Source organism: Narcine bancroftii, chromosome 12 (genome assembly GCF_036971445.1).
Source record: "Narcine bancroftii isolate sNarBan1 chromosome 12, sNarBan1.hap1, whole genome shotgun sequence".
Classification (NCBI taxonomy): Eukaryota; Metazoa; Chordata; class Chondrichthyes; order Torpediniformes; family Narcinidae; genus Narcine; species Narcine bancroftii.
The window spans coordinates 97374415-97396994 of record NC_091480.1 but is presented as its reverse complement, the minus strand read 5'-3'; the positions used below and the strand labels follow the sequence as shown (position 1 = coordinate 97396994).

The 22580-nt window shown below is 41.1% G+C and overlaps 1 protein-coding gene across 3 annotated transcripts in view; it reads right to left on the bottom strand.

The window, feature by feature from the left end:
- gosr2 (golgi SNAP receptor complex member 2) overlaps positions 1–22580 on the bottom strand; it is a 60177-nt gene that overhangs the window by 27534 nt on the left and 10063 nt on the right. For 2 of the 3 annotated variants that reach the window (XR_011347069.1, XM_069905062.1), the window contains exons 2-5: positions 22212–22276; positions 17989–18097; positions 15616–15748; positions 8548–8688 (exon numbers count right to left, since the gene is read on the bottom strand). Coding sequence is in view for 2 of the 3 variants with exons in the window: in XM_069905062.1 (XP_069761163.1) it covers positions 8548–8688; positions 15616–15748; positions 17989–18097; positions 22212–22276 (448 nt within the window). In the remaining variant the exon portion in view is untranslated. The remainder of the gene's footprint in view (positions 1–8547; positions 8689–15615; positions 15749–17988; positions 18098–22211; positions 22277–22580) is intronic. The other variant, XM_069905063.1, reaches the window with a different exon arrangement.

Sequence of the window (22580 nt, the reverse complement as noted above, 5' to 3'; positions counted from 1 at the left end):
TAAACACGATTGTGAATTGCAGAGGTGTTCGGTGATTTTTCATGTTTGATTTACATCTTTATGGTTATGTTAGACATTTTGTTAGCTCCATTTGGCACATGAAATGTTCATTTTTAAAAAAAGATGGAACATCCTAAAGAAAGCCTACCATCAGGTTAATATATACAGTTAATAATTAAACTGTAATTCTTCAGAAAGTAGAGTGAAAGACAAATTACAGACTGAAAAGCACGAGCTCTCAATCAGGCTTGAACTTTTAGATTAAAGGCAACAGCGATATAAAAAAAATGGCCCCAAGAAATAGATTAGCTCAAATTGCAGTCAGTTTTCATTCAATTATCAAGATAGATCTTATCCCTTTCACAAAGGAAATCCAATTATTAATTCTAACTATGATATCTGCGGGCCAGCGTGAAAATCTGAGATGTTATCTTCCCTTTGGTTATACATTCAAATAAAATGATTGTGCAGAGTTCACGCAGGAAGGAAGGAAGTCGGGCAAGCAATTACTCTGATCCAGTCATGTGCACCTTGTACCATTCTGTTATAAATGGAACATGCATAGGAGAGGTACCCAGCCCTCTTTCCCCGACATTTTTATACGGAAGTAAAGAAGTTATGTAGACAGAGCACATTCCCTTCCTGGGAGCTATTCTGATTTGATCAAGGACTTTAAAACACATCTTTCTCATAGATATCACAATACCACATCTTCTTCTACATTAACAAAAATCATTTACAGGATGTGAGAGTCCTCAAGGAAGGCCAATATTTATGGAGCATATACAAATGCCACGGTGACAAAGCTTCTTAAATTTCTGTAGTATGCATGGAGAAGATACTCTCAGAGTTCAGTTAATTAGAGAACTTTTCAACTTCATCAGTATTCTCTACTGGTTAGTTCATGTTCCATGTTGCCAGAGAATCACTTTAGTCTTACACGTGTGGCGGCGCACATTCTCATGGCGAACCGACCCCGCTTGTACCACCGCGTGGCGGGGCAGCCATGAGAAGATGGCGCCGTTGGGGGTCCTCCTTGCCTCATGGTTCAGGCAGTCATTATGACGTCACCTACAGACATTTGCTGCATTTGTTCCCATTGAAGGGTGGCTCACGCTGCCCTTAAGGGGGTGCACGCGGGATTTAAAATAAACAGTCGTTGAGAGCATCCAACGTGGTGGCTGTGAGTCTCTTTCATTGTAGCCTGCTGCTACACACATTCACATTTTTGCATAGATAACAAATATCAGGTGTGGCTAAAAACTTATAGATTGCAGTCAATTAAAACTGCAGCAAATTAAAGAACTTCACAAGCTGTTTGGCTTCCAAAATATTTTTGAAAAGTTGAATCCAAATCAACAGAATGGCCTACTATTTGCTCGGAAGGCAAACCAGAAAAAACATGCAGGTGACAGTTACCCTCTCGAGGTGACAACTACCTGTCACCTGGCCTCCAGCATGTTATATCAAAGTGAAGTAATCATCTTCCATCTCTCGTGTTTTTATGTGAACTCAAGGCAAGCAATAATAAACATCAACTCCAAGTGTGGGACAGCACAATGGTCAGAGCTACTGCCTTGCAGCTGCAGAGACCCCGATTCCTCACCTTGGGCTGCCTGGTGGAGTTTATAACTGAATGGGTTTCCCTCCAGCTCCTCCTTTGCTCTAGTTTCCCTCCACATGTCAAAGATGTGCTAGGCAGTAGGTTGATTTACAACTGTAAATTGCCCCAAGTCCAGGTGGTTGGCAGGAGACTCTAGAGGAGGAAGGAAGAGCTGATGGGGATGCCATGGTTAGTATAGATGAGAGTCATTGAGCCAAAGGGCTTGTTTCCTTACTGGACGACTCCATGACTCTTCAGACAAGAACATTTTGGGCAGATGCAATTTAGAATAGGGAGAACTAAGCTATCAAATTTTATTAACTTTTTACAATTTAGACATGCAGAATGGTAACAGGCTCTTTCGTCCCATGAACCAATGCTGGTCAATGACACCTAATTAGCCTACAACCTCTAAGTTTTGAACGGTGGGAGGAAACCGGAGCACCCGGAAGAAACCCGCACAGACACGGGGAGAACGTTCAAAATCCTGACAGATAGGGCAGGATTCAAACCCCAGTCCCAATTGCTGGCACTGTAACGGCATTGTGCTAACCGCTATGTTAACCGTGCCACCCTTCAATGGGAACAAATGCAGCAAATGTTTGTAGGTGACAAACAGGGAATCTGCAGATGGACTTAGTCACGTTGAGAGAATGGGCAAAGAACTGGTAGATGGAATACAAAGTAGGGAAGTGTATGATCAGAAGGAATAAAGTATTTTCTAAATTTTGAGATCATTCAGAAAACAGAGGTCCAAAAGAACTTGGAAGTCCCAATGCAGGATTCCCTAATGGTTGACTTGCAGGTTGAGTCGGTAGTAAGGAAGGTAAATGCAATGATCACGTTAATTTCAAGAGGACTAGGATATAAAAGCAAGGATGCAATGCAGAAGCTTTATAAGATGTTGGTCAGACCTCATTTGGAATATTGGGCATAGATTTGGGCCCCATTTCAGGAAGGATGTGCTGGTGTTGGTCCAGAGGAAGTTTATGAGAATGAGCCCGAGATTGAGATTAAGAACATTTGGTGGCTCAAGTATAAGGGGAGAACGCTTTGAAACCTACTGAATATTGTAAGGCTAGAAATGGTATTTCCTGATGGGGCAAAGTCTAGCACCAGATAGTTTGGTTGGTGCTTTATGAAGAGTGTTAACATCAATTAAACTCTCACCCTGGAAATAGAAAACAAAATAATAACTGGAGCACAATGTATTTTTTTTTTTAAAAACAAAAACAAATTCAATGTAATTGACCTGGTAAAATAAACAAGTACTTGAAGATCTTAATTTGAAAAAAAAAGTTTTGAAGTATATTTGAAAGATATTTGTGTGAAACCCCAAATCACCAAGGTTGGGTTTTTTTTTGAAAACAAAGAATTTAGACAACTTACAATCAAACATAACAGAAAAAGAAACAATCTTTTGTATATATTAAAAAAAAACCCAATCACCCTCCCACCCCTTCAGCCAGCCCCTTAAGGGGAGCCAAATATAAAGATAATACAGTAATTATAAAGAATATTTCAAAGAATTTCTAAATTCATATACTCCAAATAAAGAGACCACATTTTAACAAAAAATGAGTAGTTATTGTGCAAATTACATGTAATTTTTCCATAATACAATTTCTCAACTCATTCTTCTTCTTTGGCTTGGCTTCGCGGACGAAGATTTATGGAGGGGGTAAAAAGTCCACGTCAGCTGCAGGCTCGTTTGTGGCTGACCAGTCCGATGTGGGACAGGCAGACACGATTGCAGCGGTTGCAAGGGAAAATTGGTTGGTTGGGGTTGGGTGTTGGGTTTTTCCTCCTTTGCCTTTTGTCAGTGAGGTGGGCTCTGCGGTCTTCTTCAAATGAGGCGCCAAGATGCACGGTTTGAGGCGTTATCAGCCCACTGGCGGTGGTCAATGTGGCAGGCACCAAGAGATTTCTTTAGGCAGTCCTTGTACCTTTTCTTTGGTGCACCTCTGTCACGGTGGCCAGTGGAGAGCTCGCCATATAATACGATCTTGGGAAGGCGATGGTCCTCCATTCTGGAGACGTGACCCATCCAGCGCAGCTGGATCTTCAGCAGCGTGGACTCGATGCTGTCGACCTCTGCCATCTCGAGTACCTCGACGTTAGGGGTGTGAGCGCTCCAATGGATGTTGAGGATGGAGCGGAGACAACGCTGGTGGAAGCGTTCTAGGAGCCGTAGGTGGTGCCGGTAGAGGACCCATGATTCGGAGCCGAACAGGAGTGTGGGTATGACAACGGCTCTGTATACGCTTATCTTTGTGAGGTTTTTCAGTTGGTTGTTTTTCCAGACTCTTTTGTGTAGTCTTCCAAAGGCGCTATTTGCCTTGGCGAGTCTGTTGTCTATCTCATTGTCGATCCTTGCATCTGATGAAATGGTGCAGCCGAGATAGGTAAACTGGTTGACCGTTTTGAGTTTTGTGTGCCCGATGGAGATGTGGGGGGGCTGGTAGTCATGGTGGGGAGCTGGCTGATGGAGGACCTCAGTTTTCTTCAGGCTGACTTCCAGGCCAAACATTTTGGCAGTTTCCGCAAAGCAGGACGTCAAGCGCTGAAGAGCTGGCTCTGAATGGGCAACTAAAGCGGCATCATCTGCAAAGAGTAGTTCACGGACAAGTTTCTCTTGTGTCTTGGTGTGAGCTTGCAGGCGCCTCAGATTGAAGAGACTGCCATCCGTGCGGTACCGGATGTAAACAGCTCATTATGCCAGCATGTTATATTAACCTCCACATTATCCTTCCAAGTACCAGCTGCACATTTTCGTACTACAGATAACAGTAGACGTACAAATCCAATTTGAAATTTATCCAACCATAGTCCTTTCAAAGAAACCATATATCCCAACAAAAAGATTGATGAGTCTAATGGTAATTTAATCTTAAATAATTTTTCCAAAACCACTCTAATTCCTTCCCAAAATGGTTGTATTTCAAACAAGACCAAACAGCATGTAAAAAAGTTCCAGTACATAGTCCACATCTAAAACAAGAATCCGAGTTACTAAATCCATATTTTTTCAATTTCTCTGGAGTCAAATCTAACTGATGTAAAAAATTATAATTGACCATTCCATAATGAACATTTGTCACTTTAGTTACACTATCACATAAACTCCCAATTATCTTCCGGAAAAATATAGGTTAAATCACTTTCCCATTTAAGCCTACATTTCTCCCATTCCGGTTTATCCAGACTATCCTGTAACAATTGGTACATATCTGAAATATAACCTTTCTTAGGTACAAAAGAAATCAAAGACTCAAATTTCATCAACATGGGTAAATTCATCTCTTTACCATAATTATCTTTTATCAAAGCTCTGAGTTGATAATACACAAATAGAGAATTTACAGATATATCAAATTTCTCCCTCAATTGAATAAAAGAAAGAAATTGGCCTTCTTCAAAACAGTCCTGAATTATCTTTATGCCCTGAGAATTCCATCTCTCTAAATGATTATTAAACATTGAAAAAGGTATAAGCTGGTTATGATATAACGGGGTTTGAATTGGTAATTTACCCTTTGATCCTAAAACCCTATTTCTTTTAACCCATATCCTTAACAAATGTTTTAATACCAGCATATTACATTCCCGCAATAAACCCACATTCCATTTAAATATAAACTGATGTATCTCAACTTCAGATATGCAAGCCATTTCCACTTTTGCCCAACTCAGAGGTTGGTCCACATCCATCAATCTGCTAACAAATTTCAAGTGAGCCGCATCATAATAATTTTGAAAGTGAGGTCACTGCAATCCACCTAAAGCATATTTCCACGTAAGTTTATGTAAAGCTATTCGGCCTAATTTTCCCTTCCATAAAAACTCCCGCACTGCCCTATTCAAGTCCTGAAAAAAAACCCTTTGAAAGTAAACATAGTATAGACTGAAACAAATATTGAATTCGAGGAAAAATATTCATTTTAACACAATTTACTCAACCAATTAATGTTAACGACAAATCTTTCCATTTAATCAAATCAATTTTAATCCTTTTTAATAAAGGGACATAATTCAATTTATATAAAGACTGGTAGTCTGCGTTTACTACCACTCCCAAATATTTAATTCTATCTGACCACTTCAATTTTATAATACTTTATATTCTGAATAATCTCCATCCCCAACTGGCAATATTTCACTCTTATCCCAATTTCCTTTATATCCAGATAACTCCCCAAATTTTAACAGTCTTGTAAATATTTCAAAGACTGTTCTGGTTCTGTCAAATATACCACCACATCGTCCGCAAATAAATTAATCTTATATTCATCCTCCCCAATCTTCATTCCTTTAGTCTTATCATTCTGTCTTATTGTCTGAGCTAATGGTTCAATAGCCAATGCAAATAAGGCTGGTGACAATGGACAACCTTGTCGAGTCGAATGCGTTAAGTTAAATGGTAAGGAAATTTAACCATTTGTCACCACCCTAGCAGTTGGGTTTGTATATAAGGCCTTAACCCAGCCTATAAAATAAGGGCCAAATTAAACTTCTCTAAATCCTTAAACAAAAAGTTCCACTCGACCCTATCAAAGGCCTTTTCCGCATCCAGCACAACCACCATTGGATGGTTGGGTTGCTGTCTAAATGCATTGACTAATGTTATCAATCTAACATAATAACAGACGCATAACAAAATAACAGATGCATTTCTATTTTAAATAAAACCTGTTTGATCCTTATGTATCAACTGAGGTAAATATTTGGCAAGTCTATTCGCTAACACCTTCACTATAATTTTATAATCTACATTTAATAAAGAAATAGGTCCATACGAAGATACTTTCAATGGATCCCTATCTTTCTTAGGAATCACAGTAATTATAGCACTTGAACAAGATTCCAGTAACAACTGCTCCTCTGTTACTTGCTGCAACACATCTCCAAATATAAAGGATGAATCTTCATAAAATACCAAGGTTGGGTTTTTGCCATTTTCCACCTTGACAGTACAACAATGAGCAAATGTTTAAGAACATCAAGTGATGAGCAACAAGACTTAAATGTCTGTCAAAGTAAAATCAGATTTATCAGAACAACACATATCTAGAAATCGGTGTTCAGCAATGCTCAAAGAAGCACTTCAATCAACTGAAGCAAGAGATTGGGGAGATACAGAGGGATCAACAAAGTAACTACCTCTGGATGAAGATGAAGACGGCTGAAAATGGGGTTTTTAAACGTGGGTTAAACTCAACCATGACTGTTTAGGGAAGTCCAGTTACCTTCCTCCACCTGTGTGTGGTTTCATTATTCATCCATCTTGATGGGATGTAACAGGCCATGGTCGTTTGCTCTGGTCCTTTCATGGTTATTGTTATGGTCCATTCCTTCATCGTGTTTACATCTCATTCTTAGGCAAGCCTGTTTATAATCTAAGCATGATGCTCTATATTACATGAAAAGGAATTGGTTACCTGGCTTGAGTGATGTTAGAGTGTAGTTTCCCCAGTGCCGTAATTTAATAGATTGTGTTGGAATAAAATTCTCCTTGTGGCCCTTAGAAGCTATTGATACAGTCATGAACAATTGCATTAGCACAGGTAGATCAATGCGAACAAATAGGACTTTTGCCTTGCCCTCGTTTTCTAGAAACCTACCACAAGCCCCAGGCAGCCATGCCTCTTGGTGATGGACCAATTAGCCCTGGTGCTAATGCCTCACAGTTGACTAAAGAAGTCCCTACTGTGCCTTACTCCTCCTCAAAGCAGATTTTGTGCCCTTGCTGTCATGTAATGTTTAACATGGAGTGGCTTTAAACAGCACGTTAAAAGAGCTGAGGGTGTCTTGTGGTGTCTGAGCCCAAGAAGGTGGCACCCCTGCTCAGCTGCGGCCATGAAGGGTTGCAGTCATTGGGGAAGAACAATTCCCTGTGGAGAACGAGAAGCAGAGGAGACGACCACAGTGGCAGACCAGTGAGGTGCTCTGTGGCTGAAGGACATGCTCAGGCCTTGAGCTGTCGGCGACTTGTGGGCGAGGATCCACGCAGGCCATGGATTGCTGGTGAGAATAAAGGACTCTCTCGAGTGCTGGAGGCGAATCCACAAACACTCAGCGAGTCTGAGAAGACTCTCTTTTGCTTCTCGTTCTCTGACAGCAAGAGGTCCCAGGCACTGCTAAGGGAAAATCTTTGTCTGCTTTATGGCAGACTAAAGGCAATTTTGTGTAATACCTGTATGGCATTTATGTTTTATTACACTACAATATATAGTATCTGAGTGCTGATTATTAGCCACAGGTAAATGGCAACTAGCAGTCATTTATTTGACTCGACTTGAGCTGATGCCGTGAGGTTTGGAGACAATGCCAGAGTTCTCACGGTGATACAATATTTCCAATCAATCATCTCCCAATTTTTGCATGGATGCAAGTGTCAGTGAGTAGGATTTGGTTACTCTGGTCTTTACCAAATCAAATACTGAGTCTCGCATCACATGATGCATCTCATTTTATTCGTATTTCAATTTATATTCCCTTTATGAATCTCACTTTTAGAGGGAAGCCACATTGCTCTGGGTCTACCTTCCATCACCAGTGGGGTTTTATTCTACTTTGTGGAGATACTGTAAGGTACAGTACTTAAACAGAAGCTTCACGTTATTTCATTGTTACATTATTTTGTCAGTATTCGCTGCGCAAAGTTGAACTGGTCTTGATGCTTCAATATGAAACAGAGTTCTGAAGCCAGAGAGCAGCATCAAATCCAGATGCCAGCAAGTAATTACACCAATTGCCACTGGAGGAACATAAACAATATAGAAACCCACGAACCACTTGCCTCATTTATCTCACACCCGTATTAGTAACCTTAGTCAATGAAAGGAGACATTATCACGAAATAATTTGAGTAGGCTGGCGAAGGGAAGTTCAAAACAGAAGGGTTACAGACAACAGTGTCCTTTTAGAGATTAATAATATCCAACCTTGAGAATCATCCGCTGATCCCGCAGTCCAGTGAGAATAGAGGACCCGCTCCCCAGGAGATCATCCATTCCTTTGTGTGCATTGTGTAAAGAAGTGTTAAACTGCAAGGTCTCGTCTATTGCTATTGAGGTCTCAGCATCCTACACAAAAAACAGGAGGTCCCATTACCCATTCACATTCCTTTCAGAATCAGTAGACATTTTTACTGCTCAATACTTTTGAAACATTCACTTACTGTTCAAGGCACCTTTAAGTTTATCACGTAATTGTTTTGTTTTTAAAAACAGGACTAGTGCAGAAATATAGGATTAAAACACAAACTTTTAATTTCTGAGCCAGAACATTGATCACCTTCCCTCATCTGGGCTCCTATTTCTACATACACTATTTATCTGCCCCAACCGATGGATCACCAAATATTTGTAATTTTACAAGGTATATTATTTTTTATGTTAATTTTAGAGATAAAGCACAGTCCACGCCGCCCAGTACACAGAGACATTCCTTCCAGGCTGGAGTTCATGCTGAGGGATGTTCAGAGGCTTGATACAGCCAACATGAGGGTTTTGTGATGAAAGACCACAGTCTACAGTCCTCCTCTTATCGGGCATCGAGAGGCTGAGACCGAGAGGAAATCTCTCCACAAACAGAGGGGAGGAGAAGCAACAAGGTGCCACAGTGGTGATAATGGTGAAATTAGAAATCAGTGTAACAATGTACAGTCATGGGAATGTATGGATACAAACTAATCCTAATCTCTTTTGTAAATAATTTATTGTGAATAACTCTATTTTTGGTTTAAAAAAGTTATGACAGTCAGCTGGCATTATGAAAACGTTGAACTTCTATGCTCTAGTGTTCAGTATTCCCCACAGCAGGGATAAAGATACCAAATTTGGTCATACTGTTCAATAGGTGAATCAGACAGGTTAAGATCTCCAATTTTCCATCACTAACTGCAGCAGGAAATGTACATTTCATTGGGCTTTGAGCAAAGACAGGACCAGGCTTGTACCTCTGCCCACCACCACCATCCAGGCTCATGTAAAAAGTATTCACTCAAATCAACACAAGAGGCCCAGGAGACAAAAAAAAAAGAAAAAATCCTCCCAAATGTGAAACCAAACCAGCTCAAGGACAAGTCTGATTTTTTTTTTCCTGTAGGAATGAAACCAAAATTTGATAAGGATGGCCTCTTTAAAGTTGCACACATTTCACGAGGTCTCGGATCTGAAAAAAAATTAAACCTAGTAATACTTTGATATTTACAGAAATAAAATGACAGGTTCAGGGTAATGAAAAGTATTTCCCCACACAACAATAAATTGCTCAGCTAGATAAGGGAGATTACAAGCATAAATGGCTTCTTAAGAGAGTCAGATTGGAGTCTACCTGGGAAGATATTTGCATAATATCAAATAGTACAAAGTTGTGAGTGCATCAACTCCCAGTTTTCTTCACACTAAATCAATGATTAGTTACTGGTGGGCACCTCAGTACTTTACACCAGCTATTCTCAATGGGGGTCCTACAGTCCAACTTGGGGGCCAGAGCGCATTTAAGGGGGGAGTGGCGTGGACTGAATTTTTTTTTAAAAGATATTTTACTTCGTCAGTAGGAGATAAATACTCAGAAGCTAACTAAAGTCGACTGCTTCAAAGGGAACAGGGCCCATAAACGTTGAGCAGTCCTAAATGAGGCCATAGCCAAAAATTGGCTGAGAATATCTGCTTTACTCTATCCAATAAGTTAACATAGTTTTCTTTAATTGGTGGGCAAAGTACCAGAAATTACAGCCTTTTGCATATAAAGGGATTGTATATTAAAAAGTGACCAACAACACTCTATTTGCACAATTGTTTTACCACAGAATACCTAAATACCCAAGTGGAGAATAGAGACCAAGTTTTACTAAAATTCTACCAGCCTTTACCTTTTAATTCTCATAGCCTCATTTTATCTTGACAACATTTTTCTCCTGGCACTTGGCAGCTTGTGAAATGAGATCCTGCACGTACGGACACAACTACTATGTTTTTGTATAGCCTGCACAGATCTGGAGGACACTCAAAGCTGCTGTACAAATGAAGCGTACCAGAGGGTACGTAAACTGGGCGACACGGACATATGTGCCAAAATCGCCTGTTACCATGCTGCTTGTCTAAAATAAAAAGTTGATAGCGTTGTTAAGAAAGTATTATGGCATGTTGACCTTCATTAACTGTGGGATCAAGTTGAAGAGCTGTGCATACAAGACCTTAGTTAGACCCCTCTTGGAATATTGAGTTCAATACTGTTCACCTCATTATAGGAAAGATATGGATGCTATAAAGAGGGTGCAGAGGAGATTTAGGAGAGTGGGTTATTAATTTTGGGGTGGCACAGTTAGCCTAGGGGTTAGCTTTATGTTTTTATGGCGCTAGCGTTCGGGACTGGGCTTTGAACCCCATGCTATCTGTAAAGAGGTTGTACATTCTCCCCACGTTTGCATGGGGGTTTCCTGGGGGCTTCATTTTCCTCCCACTGTTCAAAGTGTACTGGGGGTTGTAGGTTAATTGGGCAGCATGGACTCGTGGTCCAAAATGGCCTGTTATCATCCTGTATGTCTAAATTTTAAGAAAATAAAATTTAAAATCATCCTCATAACTCACAGCAGGTTTACTTCCTCGCACTGGAGAGATGATAAGTTGATATTTAAACCTGAATTTTAGAAAAAAAAGCAAAAGATATTCTGACATTAATCGAGCAATAATATAGCTTCTACAACTGATGACCGAATGATTCATGGCCCTGTCATTTTTACAGTGAAAGCAGCGATTGCTGTCTCCCTTACTGTTTGGCTTAAGTTCTGTAACTAAACAAAAAATGAAGTAAAGAGTCATGCATTCAGGAGATAGTTCACGCCATCAAAATAACAATGTTTGACAATTAAATGAGGTTGGGAAAGGCAGGATGGAAACACCACCCACCGAGTGGAAAGGAGGCATTCCCAGATTATGTTCCTCATAGGAGTCTGGGCGAACGTGTCCACAATGAGCTCACTGCTATTCTTTTGATCTCTTCTCACTGACCAAGCCTGCAACAATCATTCTCCCAGCTGGATAAACATTTTATCAATCTCACCCTGTTCTAAACAAGGGGACAGCAGTGCAGTGAATATCTGCACCCTTTTTTAAAGTGACCAGAGGTCCTCCATAACAAACAAAAGACTTTACAGCAAGGATGAGATGATGGTGAGCCAAACCAAGTACACCAAAACCCCTGGTATCTGGAATTCAAACAACCGGCAGCCTCAAGCAACCAGCAAAAATTAATTGAGGAAAATAATTTTTTTTTAAAATTAAAATAAATAATAAAATAAGAGGTAAAATATGCAAAAGTTTAAAATTGTAAAAGTAAATGTTCTTTGAAATCACTCATAAAACTTTGGTAAAGATGGGGCAAATATTTAGCCAGTAGAGTGCCTTGGGTCATGCTTTGCTTGGAGCAGCTGTTTGAATAAAGGTTGAATAAAGTTGTGTTTAAATAAAGTGGCATCACCCAGGATGAGGAGCTGATTGATGCTGTTCACCATTGGGGTGACTCACTTAAGGTGTCTCGTTATCTCTCCTATGTAAGAGTCGCCCTGGTCAGAGGCTTTATCTGCAAACTTGGTGGGGACTTAATTATGCATAATGTCTTTTGGGTAGCTCTGTGGGGGGAGTGGGGGGGACACCTGCGGATGCACCAATGGTTAAATATTTTCAAAGAATGTGTCTAAAAGTTTATATATTCATGCAAGTGAAGTTTGTTCAATGTAAGTACTATATAACATTTTTAACTTTAAAATTGCTTATTCTTGATGCAGGTATATTAGTTAGGCATTGTAAGAGTATCTTAATACATTTATCCAGCATCTATCAATCCCCATAGGTGCTGGATACCAGGGGTTTTACTGTATAACAATCTGGTAAACTTCCTTTGTATAGAATATTTACCAAGAATTTTGACACTGATTAGCTCATGCAGATTCTAAATATTAAATACTTAAACTCAGAGATATACAGCATGGAAACAGGCCGTTAGCCCGAGTCCTTGCCCATTTTTACACACGCCCTATTAACATCACCTCTTCCAAACGCATCCACTCGCCCATACATTAGGGTCAATTGTCAGTGCCAATTTATCTCCCAACCAGCCCTTATTTAAGATGGGGGATATAACCAGACCACTTTGTGGAAACCCATACAGTCACAGGGAGAAAAGACAAACATCACACACTCAGCGCTGGGGTCAGGATTGAAGCCAAGATGCAAGACAGCAGTTGCTCCTGCTGCACCACTATTCTTTGTCATTTTTTATTGCATTAAACAGAGCAAGGTGTTCTCAGTTTCAGACCCAGATGGAAATGTACTTTCACATCAGGACTATGAGCAGTTTTGTACACAGCCACTTTCAATGAGAGGCATCACATCAGTTTCAGACATGTGCTCTTCAAATTATTGTCTAATACCCTTTGAAAGGCACTTATTGAGTCTGTTTTGACTGATCTCACAAGCAGTTTGAATCACAATTACAATAACTGAATGCTTTCTCCCCCGCCCCCCATATCCTCCAGCTTTTCCTGTTTTTTTTATGTACATTGATCATTTGAATCACCTGATAATGGAAATAGCTTTCCACCATTTACCATCATAATCTTGAACACTTTATCAAATATGCTCCCAACTTCTTTGCCCAATGAGATCCTCTGCTTCTTCTCTCTTTGTCTTGTGGCTGAAAGCTCTTTACCCAAGAAACATTCATGCACATCCTTCCAAAGTATGCTCACCAGATTTGGACAAAATACTTCCATTCTGCCCCAACCAATGTTTTGTGCAGGTTCAATACAATGTCCCTGCTTTAATAGTAAATACGCCTATTAATGAATCGTAGGCGGTGTTCTCACCATCCTCCCAATGTGTCCTGCCATTTTCAAGGATGTGCATATGAACACCCAGATCCCTCTGTCACCATACACCCATTAGTTATATCTAGGTCATTTGGCTTTTATTTCTCCTCTTTATTCTGCCAGGGTGCATCAATTCATCCATCTCAGTATTAAATTTAATCTTCCCTGCACCTTCCTTTTCAACCTGCCAATGTCTTCCTAAATTCTTTTTCCATTCCGTTCAGTGTTTTAACTTTGAGTCAACTGCCTCTATGGAAATTTTACAAGTGTCTAGGCAAAGGTGCTCTCAGCACCTAATCCCCTCAGGAGCACCCTATTTACTATTCTGTGGTTTAAAAACCAACCATTGCCACTACTCTTCGCTTCTTATCCTTAGTTTAGCCCTATTTGCAGCCTATGATGCTATTGACAATTTAATTCTAAGAGCTTCACTTTTGCTAATCAACACTGTTTGAGACTTTATTCACTGCATTCTAAAAATCTGTGTTGACAACATCCACATGCTAACCATAGCAACATCAACCTTTTTTTTTAAAAAATTCAAAAGTTTACAAGTTAATCAAATGCAAAATGTATTATATAAATTGGCATTGACTCTGCTTTATTAACCTAAACTTCTCTCAGTTTCTATAGTTTCCCACAACCAAAGCAGAAGATGCAGGAAATACTCAAGACGTCATGCGACGCCAGTGGAAGGAAATACAATGAACATTTCAGGTATGAAAGAGAACAAGGAAAGAGAGAAAACAAGTTAGTTTCAGTAGTAAAGAATAAAGGGAAATAGTTCTCATAGAAACCAGACCAAATGAGTTAATAAAGCAATCAGAATCAGCTTATGCTACATTGTCTGTGTAATATGTTGTTAATAGCAAGGTTGTGAGAAATGCCTAGTAAGCCAGAATACATTAATAAAGAAAAACTGAGCCAAAAATGACAGCAGGAATCCAAATGATACTGAAAGAAAGAGTGAGTTACTCTACATTGGAGAATACAGTGGAGTCCGGAAAGCTACAAAACGCCCAGACAGAAGATGAGGTGCTTGTGTTGGGCCTTGCGATAACACAGAGGGCTCCAGCATAAGATCATGGTGGGGTGGAGAATTAAAGCGACAGGCAACCTAAAATATATTTACTCCTGTGGACTGAATGCAGATGCTCCAAAATTTGGGCATTCAATCAATGTTTGTTATTTTTCCACTGCAGAGACCATGTTTTCTAACAAAAGGTGGGCACTTTGCTTGTACAAGTGAATCACTGCTTCACCTGGAGGAACCAGGAGGGTTTCTCAAGGGAGGGAAAAGAATTGATGGCAGGAAGAAATTTGCTTGCACAAAATAGACAAAAGAAAGTGGCTAGTTGGAATAGAAGACCAAACCAGGGAATCACAATGTGAGTGATCCCTTTACAGCATTGGAAAGAAAAGGGATCCAGAGGCAGAATCCTAAAAGACGATCCACTGAATGTGGATGCTGTTATGGTGGAGAGCAAGGGCAGAATTTTAATCTTGCTCTGCCCTGAAGGAGACGGGTGAGAGCAGAGGTGCAACAAATAGGCAAGATGCAGTCAAAGGTTTGTTCCGTTGTGGTCAAGAGGAAGTCATAGTTTTGGAAAGAGGAAAACATAACAGAGACACAAGCACTGAAAAGCCACAGAACCATCTCAAACAGCCATTCTCAGCAAGGGCCCTAAGTTTAAGTAAAAGTCTTGTTTTCTTTTCCCCTTATGTAACATAAGGCTATTTTGTGTTATCGATAGAAGTAGGGATGAAAATTTGACTGCTTGCAGGGAAGGGGGCCCATGAACTTTGAGCAGAGTCCTAAGGTGGCCATACCCAAAAAAAAAGGTTGAAAATGGCTGATCTGGAGGTTTTGTTTTCTTACTTGCAGATTTCCTTTCCTCCCAGTTACCCACTATCTGCTCCACAGCAGTGGATGATGAGTGGTTGCCACATTAAACCAGAGCTAATCATGTCCCTCCTTCCTTACATGACAACCCCAGACTTGTATAATGGGTCAGAAACCCAAATACCACCATCACACATGGAAAATATTGTCATTCCAATGTCGGCCATCATCTACCATGAAATCTAGCCACCACCTTCACCGAGGCAGATTAAAGCCGCATTAATAAATCCTTACATTAGTTGTGAATGTGCGCGACAATAATTCCTCGCGCTCTCGGTCCTGTTGTTCACGTGTATAGCGGCGGTGCTGGAAATTCTTTAAAGCCGTTTGCAAGTGCTGGCAGTCGTACTTCAGTTGATCCACTCGGCTAGAAGAGGGGAGGGAACAGTGAACACAATACACAAATGTGCTGGAGAAACTCAGCAGGTCATGCAGCATCTTGTGAACACCTTTTTAAAAACAAGTTTAACAAGCATTATGAAATACACCAGTGCAAAAGCTAATGTGGTGAGCCCATTCCTCACAAAGATTTCAAAGAACACTTTAAATTTAGACATACAGCACAGTAATGGGCCCTTCTAGCCTACAAGCCGTTGGTGCCCAATTACACGCAATTGACCTACAACCCCCATATGGTTTAAAGCAGTGGTTCTCAACCATTTTCTCTCCACTTACATATCATTTTAAGTAATTCCCTATGCCATAGGTGCCAGGTGATTAGTAAGGAATTGCTTAAAGTGGTATGTGGGTGGAAAGAAAAAGTTTGAAAACCTCTGTTTTAATCGTACCTAATTGACTCGTTATGTGCATGGTTTCAGAACTCCAAAGGAAATGGGCCAATGACATTATTTCAGTAACAATTGGGTCTAGAGCAGTGATTCTCAACCTCACACACGACCTTAAGCAATCCCTTACTAATCACAGAGCATAGGGATTACTTAAAGTGGTATGTGAGTGGAAAGGCTCACCAAAGCCTTTGATACCGTGAGCAGGAAAGGGCTTTGGCAAATACTAGAGCGCCTCGGATGCCCCCCCAAGTTCCTCAACATGGTTATCCAACTGCACAAAAACCAACAAGGTCGGGTCAGATACAGCAATGAGCTCTCCTAACCCTTCTCCATTGAGAACGGCGTGAAGCAAGGCTGCGTCCTCGCACCAACCCTCTTTACTATCTTCTTCAGCATGATGCTGAAACAAGCTCAACAATGAAGACGGTGTTTACATCCAGTACTGCACGGATGGCAGTCTCTTCAATCTGAGGCGCCTGCAAGCTCACACCAAGACACAAGAGCAACTTGTCCGTGAACTACTCTTTGCAGACGATGCCGCTTTAGTTGCCCATTCAGAGCCAGCTCTCCAGCGCATGACGTCCTGTTCTGCTCCAAATCATGGGTCCTCTACCGGCATCACCTACGGCTCCTAGAACACTTCCATCAGCGCTGTCTCCGCTCCATCCTCAACATTCATTGAAATGACTTCATCACCAACATCGAAGTACTCGAGCTGGCAGAGTCCGCAAGCATCGAATCCATGCTGCTGAAGACCCAACTGCGCTGGGTGGGTCATGTCTCCAGAATGGAGGACCATCGCCTTCCCAAGATCGTGTTGTATGGCGAGCTCTCCACTGGCCACCGAGACAGAGGTGCACCAAAGAAGAGGTACAAGGACTGCTTAAAGAAATCTCTTGGTGCCTGCCCCATTGACCCCCCGCCAGTGGGCTGATCTCGCCTCAAACCGTGCATCTTGGTGCCTCACAGTTCGGCGGGCAGCAACCTCCTTTGAAGAAGACCATAGAGCCCACCTCACTGACAAAAGACAAAGGAGGAAAAACCCAACACCCAACCCCAACCCACCAATTTCCCCTTGCAACCGCTGCAACCGTGCTTGCCTGTCCCGCATCGGACTTGTCAGTCACCAACGAGCCTGCAGCAGACGTGGACATACCCCTCCATAAATCTTCGTCCGCAAAGCCAAGCCAAAGAATGTGAGTGGAAAGAAAAGGTTGAGAACCACTGGTTTAAAGGGTGAAACCGAATCACCGGGGGGGGGGGGAAGACACAGAGAGAAAGTACTAACTCCTTACAGATAGCACCAGCTTCGAACCTGGGTCACTGTCACTGTAATAGGGTTGCGCTATCTGGTTCGCTAACCGTGCCGCAGGACACAGAAAAGATACAAAACCTTTTAATCCACTCCACTCCTTAAGGTGATCCGGGTTGAGGTTGATTTAATTCCATCTTGGTTCTGTGGGTTTTGAGATGACTGTTGAGTCAAAATTGTAACCGTATAAGTGGAAGGGTGTGTAATTTGTGAAACAGTCTGCCCTCTGTACACCCTTATTCTATAGTCCCTGTTAGAGAGTCACTTCTGTATGAGAGGTCAAGTCAATTGTTCTAACATATCACACCAAACATTCACAACAAAATCATTTTCCAGTAAATTAGACCTGATTTATTCCAGTCCAATTTCAACATATTATTTGAATCTCAATGATGCAGCAGAAGATCAAATAAACAAAAAATAATCCAGAAAACTTGAGTTTATTTAGTTTTTTTGGCAATATCCAGCATTAATTTGAATAAGCAAGAAAATCGTGACCACACTTACAGCTTGGCATTCTGTCGTCTGCTTGGTGGTTCCTTGCTGGTCAATATTTCAAGTCGCTCCAAACTGCTGAATATTTGATCTATTCGGGCCTGGATTTCATTTTCCACCACTGTAGATGCATCATAATTGTCAACGCATTAAAACAATGAATGAAATAATAGGAGATTGCACAAGCTCAAGTAATACAAGTAGGAACAGGTGCAGGCGAAAAATGGCCCATCGAGCCTGCTCCGCCATTCAATACGATCATGGCTGATCTAATTTATGACCTAGCTCCACTTACCTGCCTTCTCCCCATCTCCCCTAATTCCTCGATCATGTAAAAATTTATCTAACCGAATTTTAAATAGGTTTAATGAGGCAGCCTCAACCACTTCGCCCCCTGATCTGCCCCCTGCCCATATGATTCACCAATGTCAAGGAGACCACATGGAAAGCACCAAAGCAAAACAGTAAATTGGAAGATGTGCAAGTGAGTGAATGCTTCACCTGAAATGAGTGGGTTCCCGGATGGCGGGAAGAGTTAAAAAGGCAGCATCTTCTGCAGATATGTGATAGAAAAGAGCAGAATGAAAATTGGCAACAAAAGCATTTGAGCATTTAGACATTTTCAGGTAAGAGCACAGGAAGCAACACCAATGAAGTCAATAAAACAGAAATAAAGTTGTGGGAGTGGGGCTGGAACAATACTGAAGGAAGGATTCTACTGCATAATCACCAAAGCCACCGTTTCGTTGTGCATCAATATGAGCTTCCATAGCTACCCTGGGCTTGAAGAAAGGGGACGAGTTGAAGGAGATCTTGCTGAATGTGAGAACAAGCTCAGCCAGCAAGGTGGTGGTGGAAGAGGAATGCTGAGACCCGTTTAAGGAAATAGTGAAGGATGTGGGCTGGAGGGATAAGCTGGACAATTGTGATGAAGAGGAGCCAATGGGACGAGGAAACTGGAAACTGAAAAAGTCGCAGAGCACGTCAGAGGTGTCACCGATGTTAATTAGGAAGTGAGTGGACTCGGAAAGAAAGGATGGAGTCAAGACAGGAAGAAATTTAAAGACTCTTGCCTTGCACATTATTTATTACTGATTTTTTTCTGTATCGTAGTTTGCTTACATTTCTCTCTTTTATAGATACATCTTTTTTTCTTGAGTAGAGTTTACAGTTACCAACAAGTAGAAATTCAGCCTGGCCTGCAGGAAAAAGAATCTCAGGGTTGTATGTGATGTCAAGTATGTACTCTGACAATAAGTTTGAACTTCAAAGTTGGTTCTGAGGGGCTACAAGAAGAATATGATGTGAGGGTGAAAGGGATCTTATAAATGGGGTAGAAGCAGTATGTGTGGCTGTGAGACAATGAATAGATATGCAGTGGTGGATTCATGGCTCAGTGGGAGATACGAGGTAATGGTTGAGAACTGATGTGCCTCGTGGAAATGAAACGTCTACTTACCAAATCTTGACAGTTGGCCCGATTGCAATTGTGGGGTTGATTCATAGTGAGTGAAATGCAACAAGGTCAGAGACTAGTAGGTCAGAGAAAAGGTGCTGAGAAAACTTAGATCATCTATGTTGTGTGAACAGTGAACAGATCAAGAGAGAGTAGGAAGTAGTTCAGTTGGAGACAGAAGGATCCCCTGTATGAGTGGGGAATCATGTCCAACAAAATGGGGACAAAGGTCTGTGTCTTCTAGAAACAAAGGCCATCATATGCCTGGCTCTCCCCTTAACGGGGCAAGTACTGAAGTCACACAAGCCCAACTCAAAGGCTAACACACAAATTATCTGCATGCTGAACATCAAAATTAGATTACAGTAAGAAAATACACCAACTCCCTTCCTCTGGGCATATAGCCAATAAAATATATTACTGAGAAAAAAGGATTCCTGCATTTTAGTAACAATAGTTTAGTTTTTGTACTTATAAGGGCTACGTTTATCAAGGACTTAATAGGAAAACAAGCATAAAACACACCGGCTTATAAATAACACATTCATTAACACAACTATATCTCTATACACAATGTTTTTGGTATTTAGTAGAATAGTTCTCACGACTCAACTGCACCTGGCCAGACAGCAAGTATGATGGTGTGAATCAACCACCAAAGTGCTCATTGTACCAAGCGACTAACTGAAGGATAAACCCAACACACTTAGTATGAAAAAACTACTGTTTATCATAAAAAATATAAAAATGACAGATTCAATATTACATTAATAATTATGTGTTTTGCATTGTCTAGTAACATTTGGATTCTTTCACAGAAATTACCTGGCAAAACAAAAATACAAGTTGCAACCAGATATAACTTATCGCCACCTCACTTGACCCCCTCCCTGACTCAAATTTGTCCAATATCTGCATCTGAAAAGGCAGAAACTTTTGACAATGTTGGAAACACTAAATATTATCTTTGATCTCTGCAAAAAACCTCCCAATTGGCAGCTATTGGGTTCATTTTTCTCTCTGGCAATCGATGAAGCTAAATTGGACAATTCACAACTTCAATATCACATTAGACTGAGAAGAGTTTCACTCTGCTTATGTGTATCATCTTAAAAGCTGCCCATTTAACCTCCTAACACCCTTGTGTTTTACTTTTTTTTTTAACTTTTACCCTAGACCATGATTTTGCTTTTGAATGAGAGTTGGACAGGACAGATGGAGGCTCTCTTTGTCCAACCACAAACATGCCAATCTTTGTCCATATCGGACTATTTACATGCACACCTTCATTCCACTCTCTGCAAATGAGGAAAAATGCTGCGTTAACCATGTTCTATTTACTCATCATCTCTTGTTAAACGACATCTTAATTTATTTTGAATTCCTCCGAATGAGATCTCCACTCTCTCTAACTACAACCTCTACCGTGGTTTTTGTCCCTCGTATTTTGGACACTTGATATTGCTAGCTCTAATTGTATTACAAGGCTCTGAGCACAGGATTCCCTCTTCCAAAGTATCTGCATCTCTTTTCCTTCCATCACACATCTAAAATACAACACAGCCAACATCATAAGGTCCCCATCACCCTGCTTACAACATCTTCTCACTGCTACCTTCAAGATGAAGGGGCAGAAGCCTGAAGACTGTTCCAAGAACAGTTTCTTTACAATGCTATCATGTTCTTGAACCTCCCCTTGTGACACGAATCTCATTGTCTGCACATCACAAAAGGACAACCTGTACTATTGTAACACCATTTTTTTTTCCCACTTGCACTATGGTAACTGTGAATATATATTAACTACCTATCGTACGTACTCATGTAATATTAGGATTTTTTTAAGCCCCAATTTTTCAAGTCAAATTTGAAGGAGTCGACTTTTATAAAGGTCATACTTTTGACCGTGAAAAGTATCTGCATCATTGAAGACGTCGGGAGCTTGGAGGTCAGGAGCTTGGATGGGCAGGTGGATCATAGGAAAGTTTGTGACCAGGGTGTCGGGAGCTCCAGTGAGCAGGCAAACAGGGCAAGGATCTGCAGCCAGGGCATCAGAAGCCCAGAGGGGCGGGTGGCCAGGACATCAGGAGCCCAGAGGGGCGGGTGGCCATGGCGTTGGGAGGGCGGCCAGGGCCAAAAAATAGGGAGTCAACTTTTACATGGGTCATATGGAAAACATGCAATCCAAAAAAAAGGAGGTGGGGTGGTTAACTATTACATGAGATCAACAAGTATACACAGCATCTTTCACATTTATTTTTCAGGCAACTGCCTGCCTTTTTCTCATACCTTGATGGAAGCCTCAGGCCTGAAGCGTTGATTACATATCTTTGCCATAAAGAACATTGCATGACCTGCTGAGTTTCTCCAGAATTTTTGTGTATTAATCTACAATCACAGCATTTGAAGACTTACTTTTCAACTGCTTTGTATTTATTATCTATTTGTGATTTTACATACACTACTGCAGTTTTTCATGAAGTACCTGTTCAGCTTCAGAAGTACGAATTTTGTACATATGTACATTGTACTTCCTTGTGGCTCAATATTAAATAAAGTTTGGCCATCCTCCTATGAAGGGCCTTCTTACGTTAAAGGCACTGTTTAAATGCAAGTCATTGTAGCTGGATCCCCTCAAAAAAGCAACGTAATAAGGCACCCCACCAGGAAGAAAACAATGTCATTATTTCTTTTGGCAAAGGTTTGTGCCCACACCACTCCCCACCCTGTCTTGGCACCAAGCAGGCTCTGTTTACATCTCTTAATTACGAAGACTTACAGTGAACAGACTGTGCATCCGCCTTTTCCAGCCGCCCCATGTGGGTTTGCACCTCATGGATCTGCCTGTGGAGAAGACGCAAAAGGAAATGGGTGGATTAACATCGATCTGCAAACTTCTAGGCAAGGCCAGTGAAAGGAAAGACTATTTTTTGCCACTGTTCTGCACAAGAAGTCCCTATCAGTTCTGGGGGAGGGAGGGGGGGGGGTGAAACATGACAAAGGCGAAAGGAGTGGTTCCATTTTCACAGCACCATTCTTGACAAAGATCGTGTGAGACTGGATGCGTGTACTGCAATGAACAATGTTCTGAATCTCTGATTCTTTCTACATGAATTATACCTTGTAGATTCTCAGCTTCTGGGCAAGT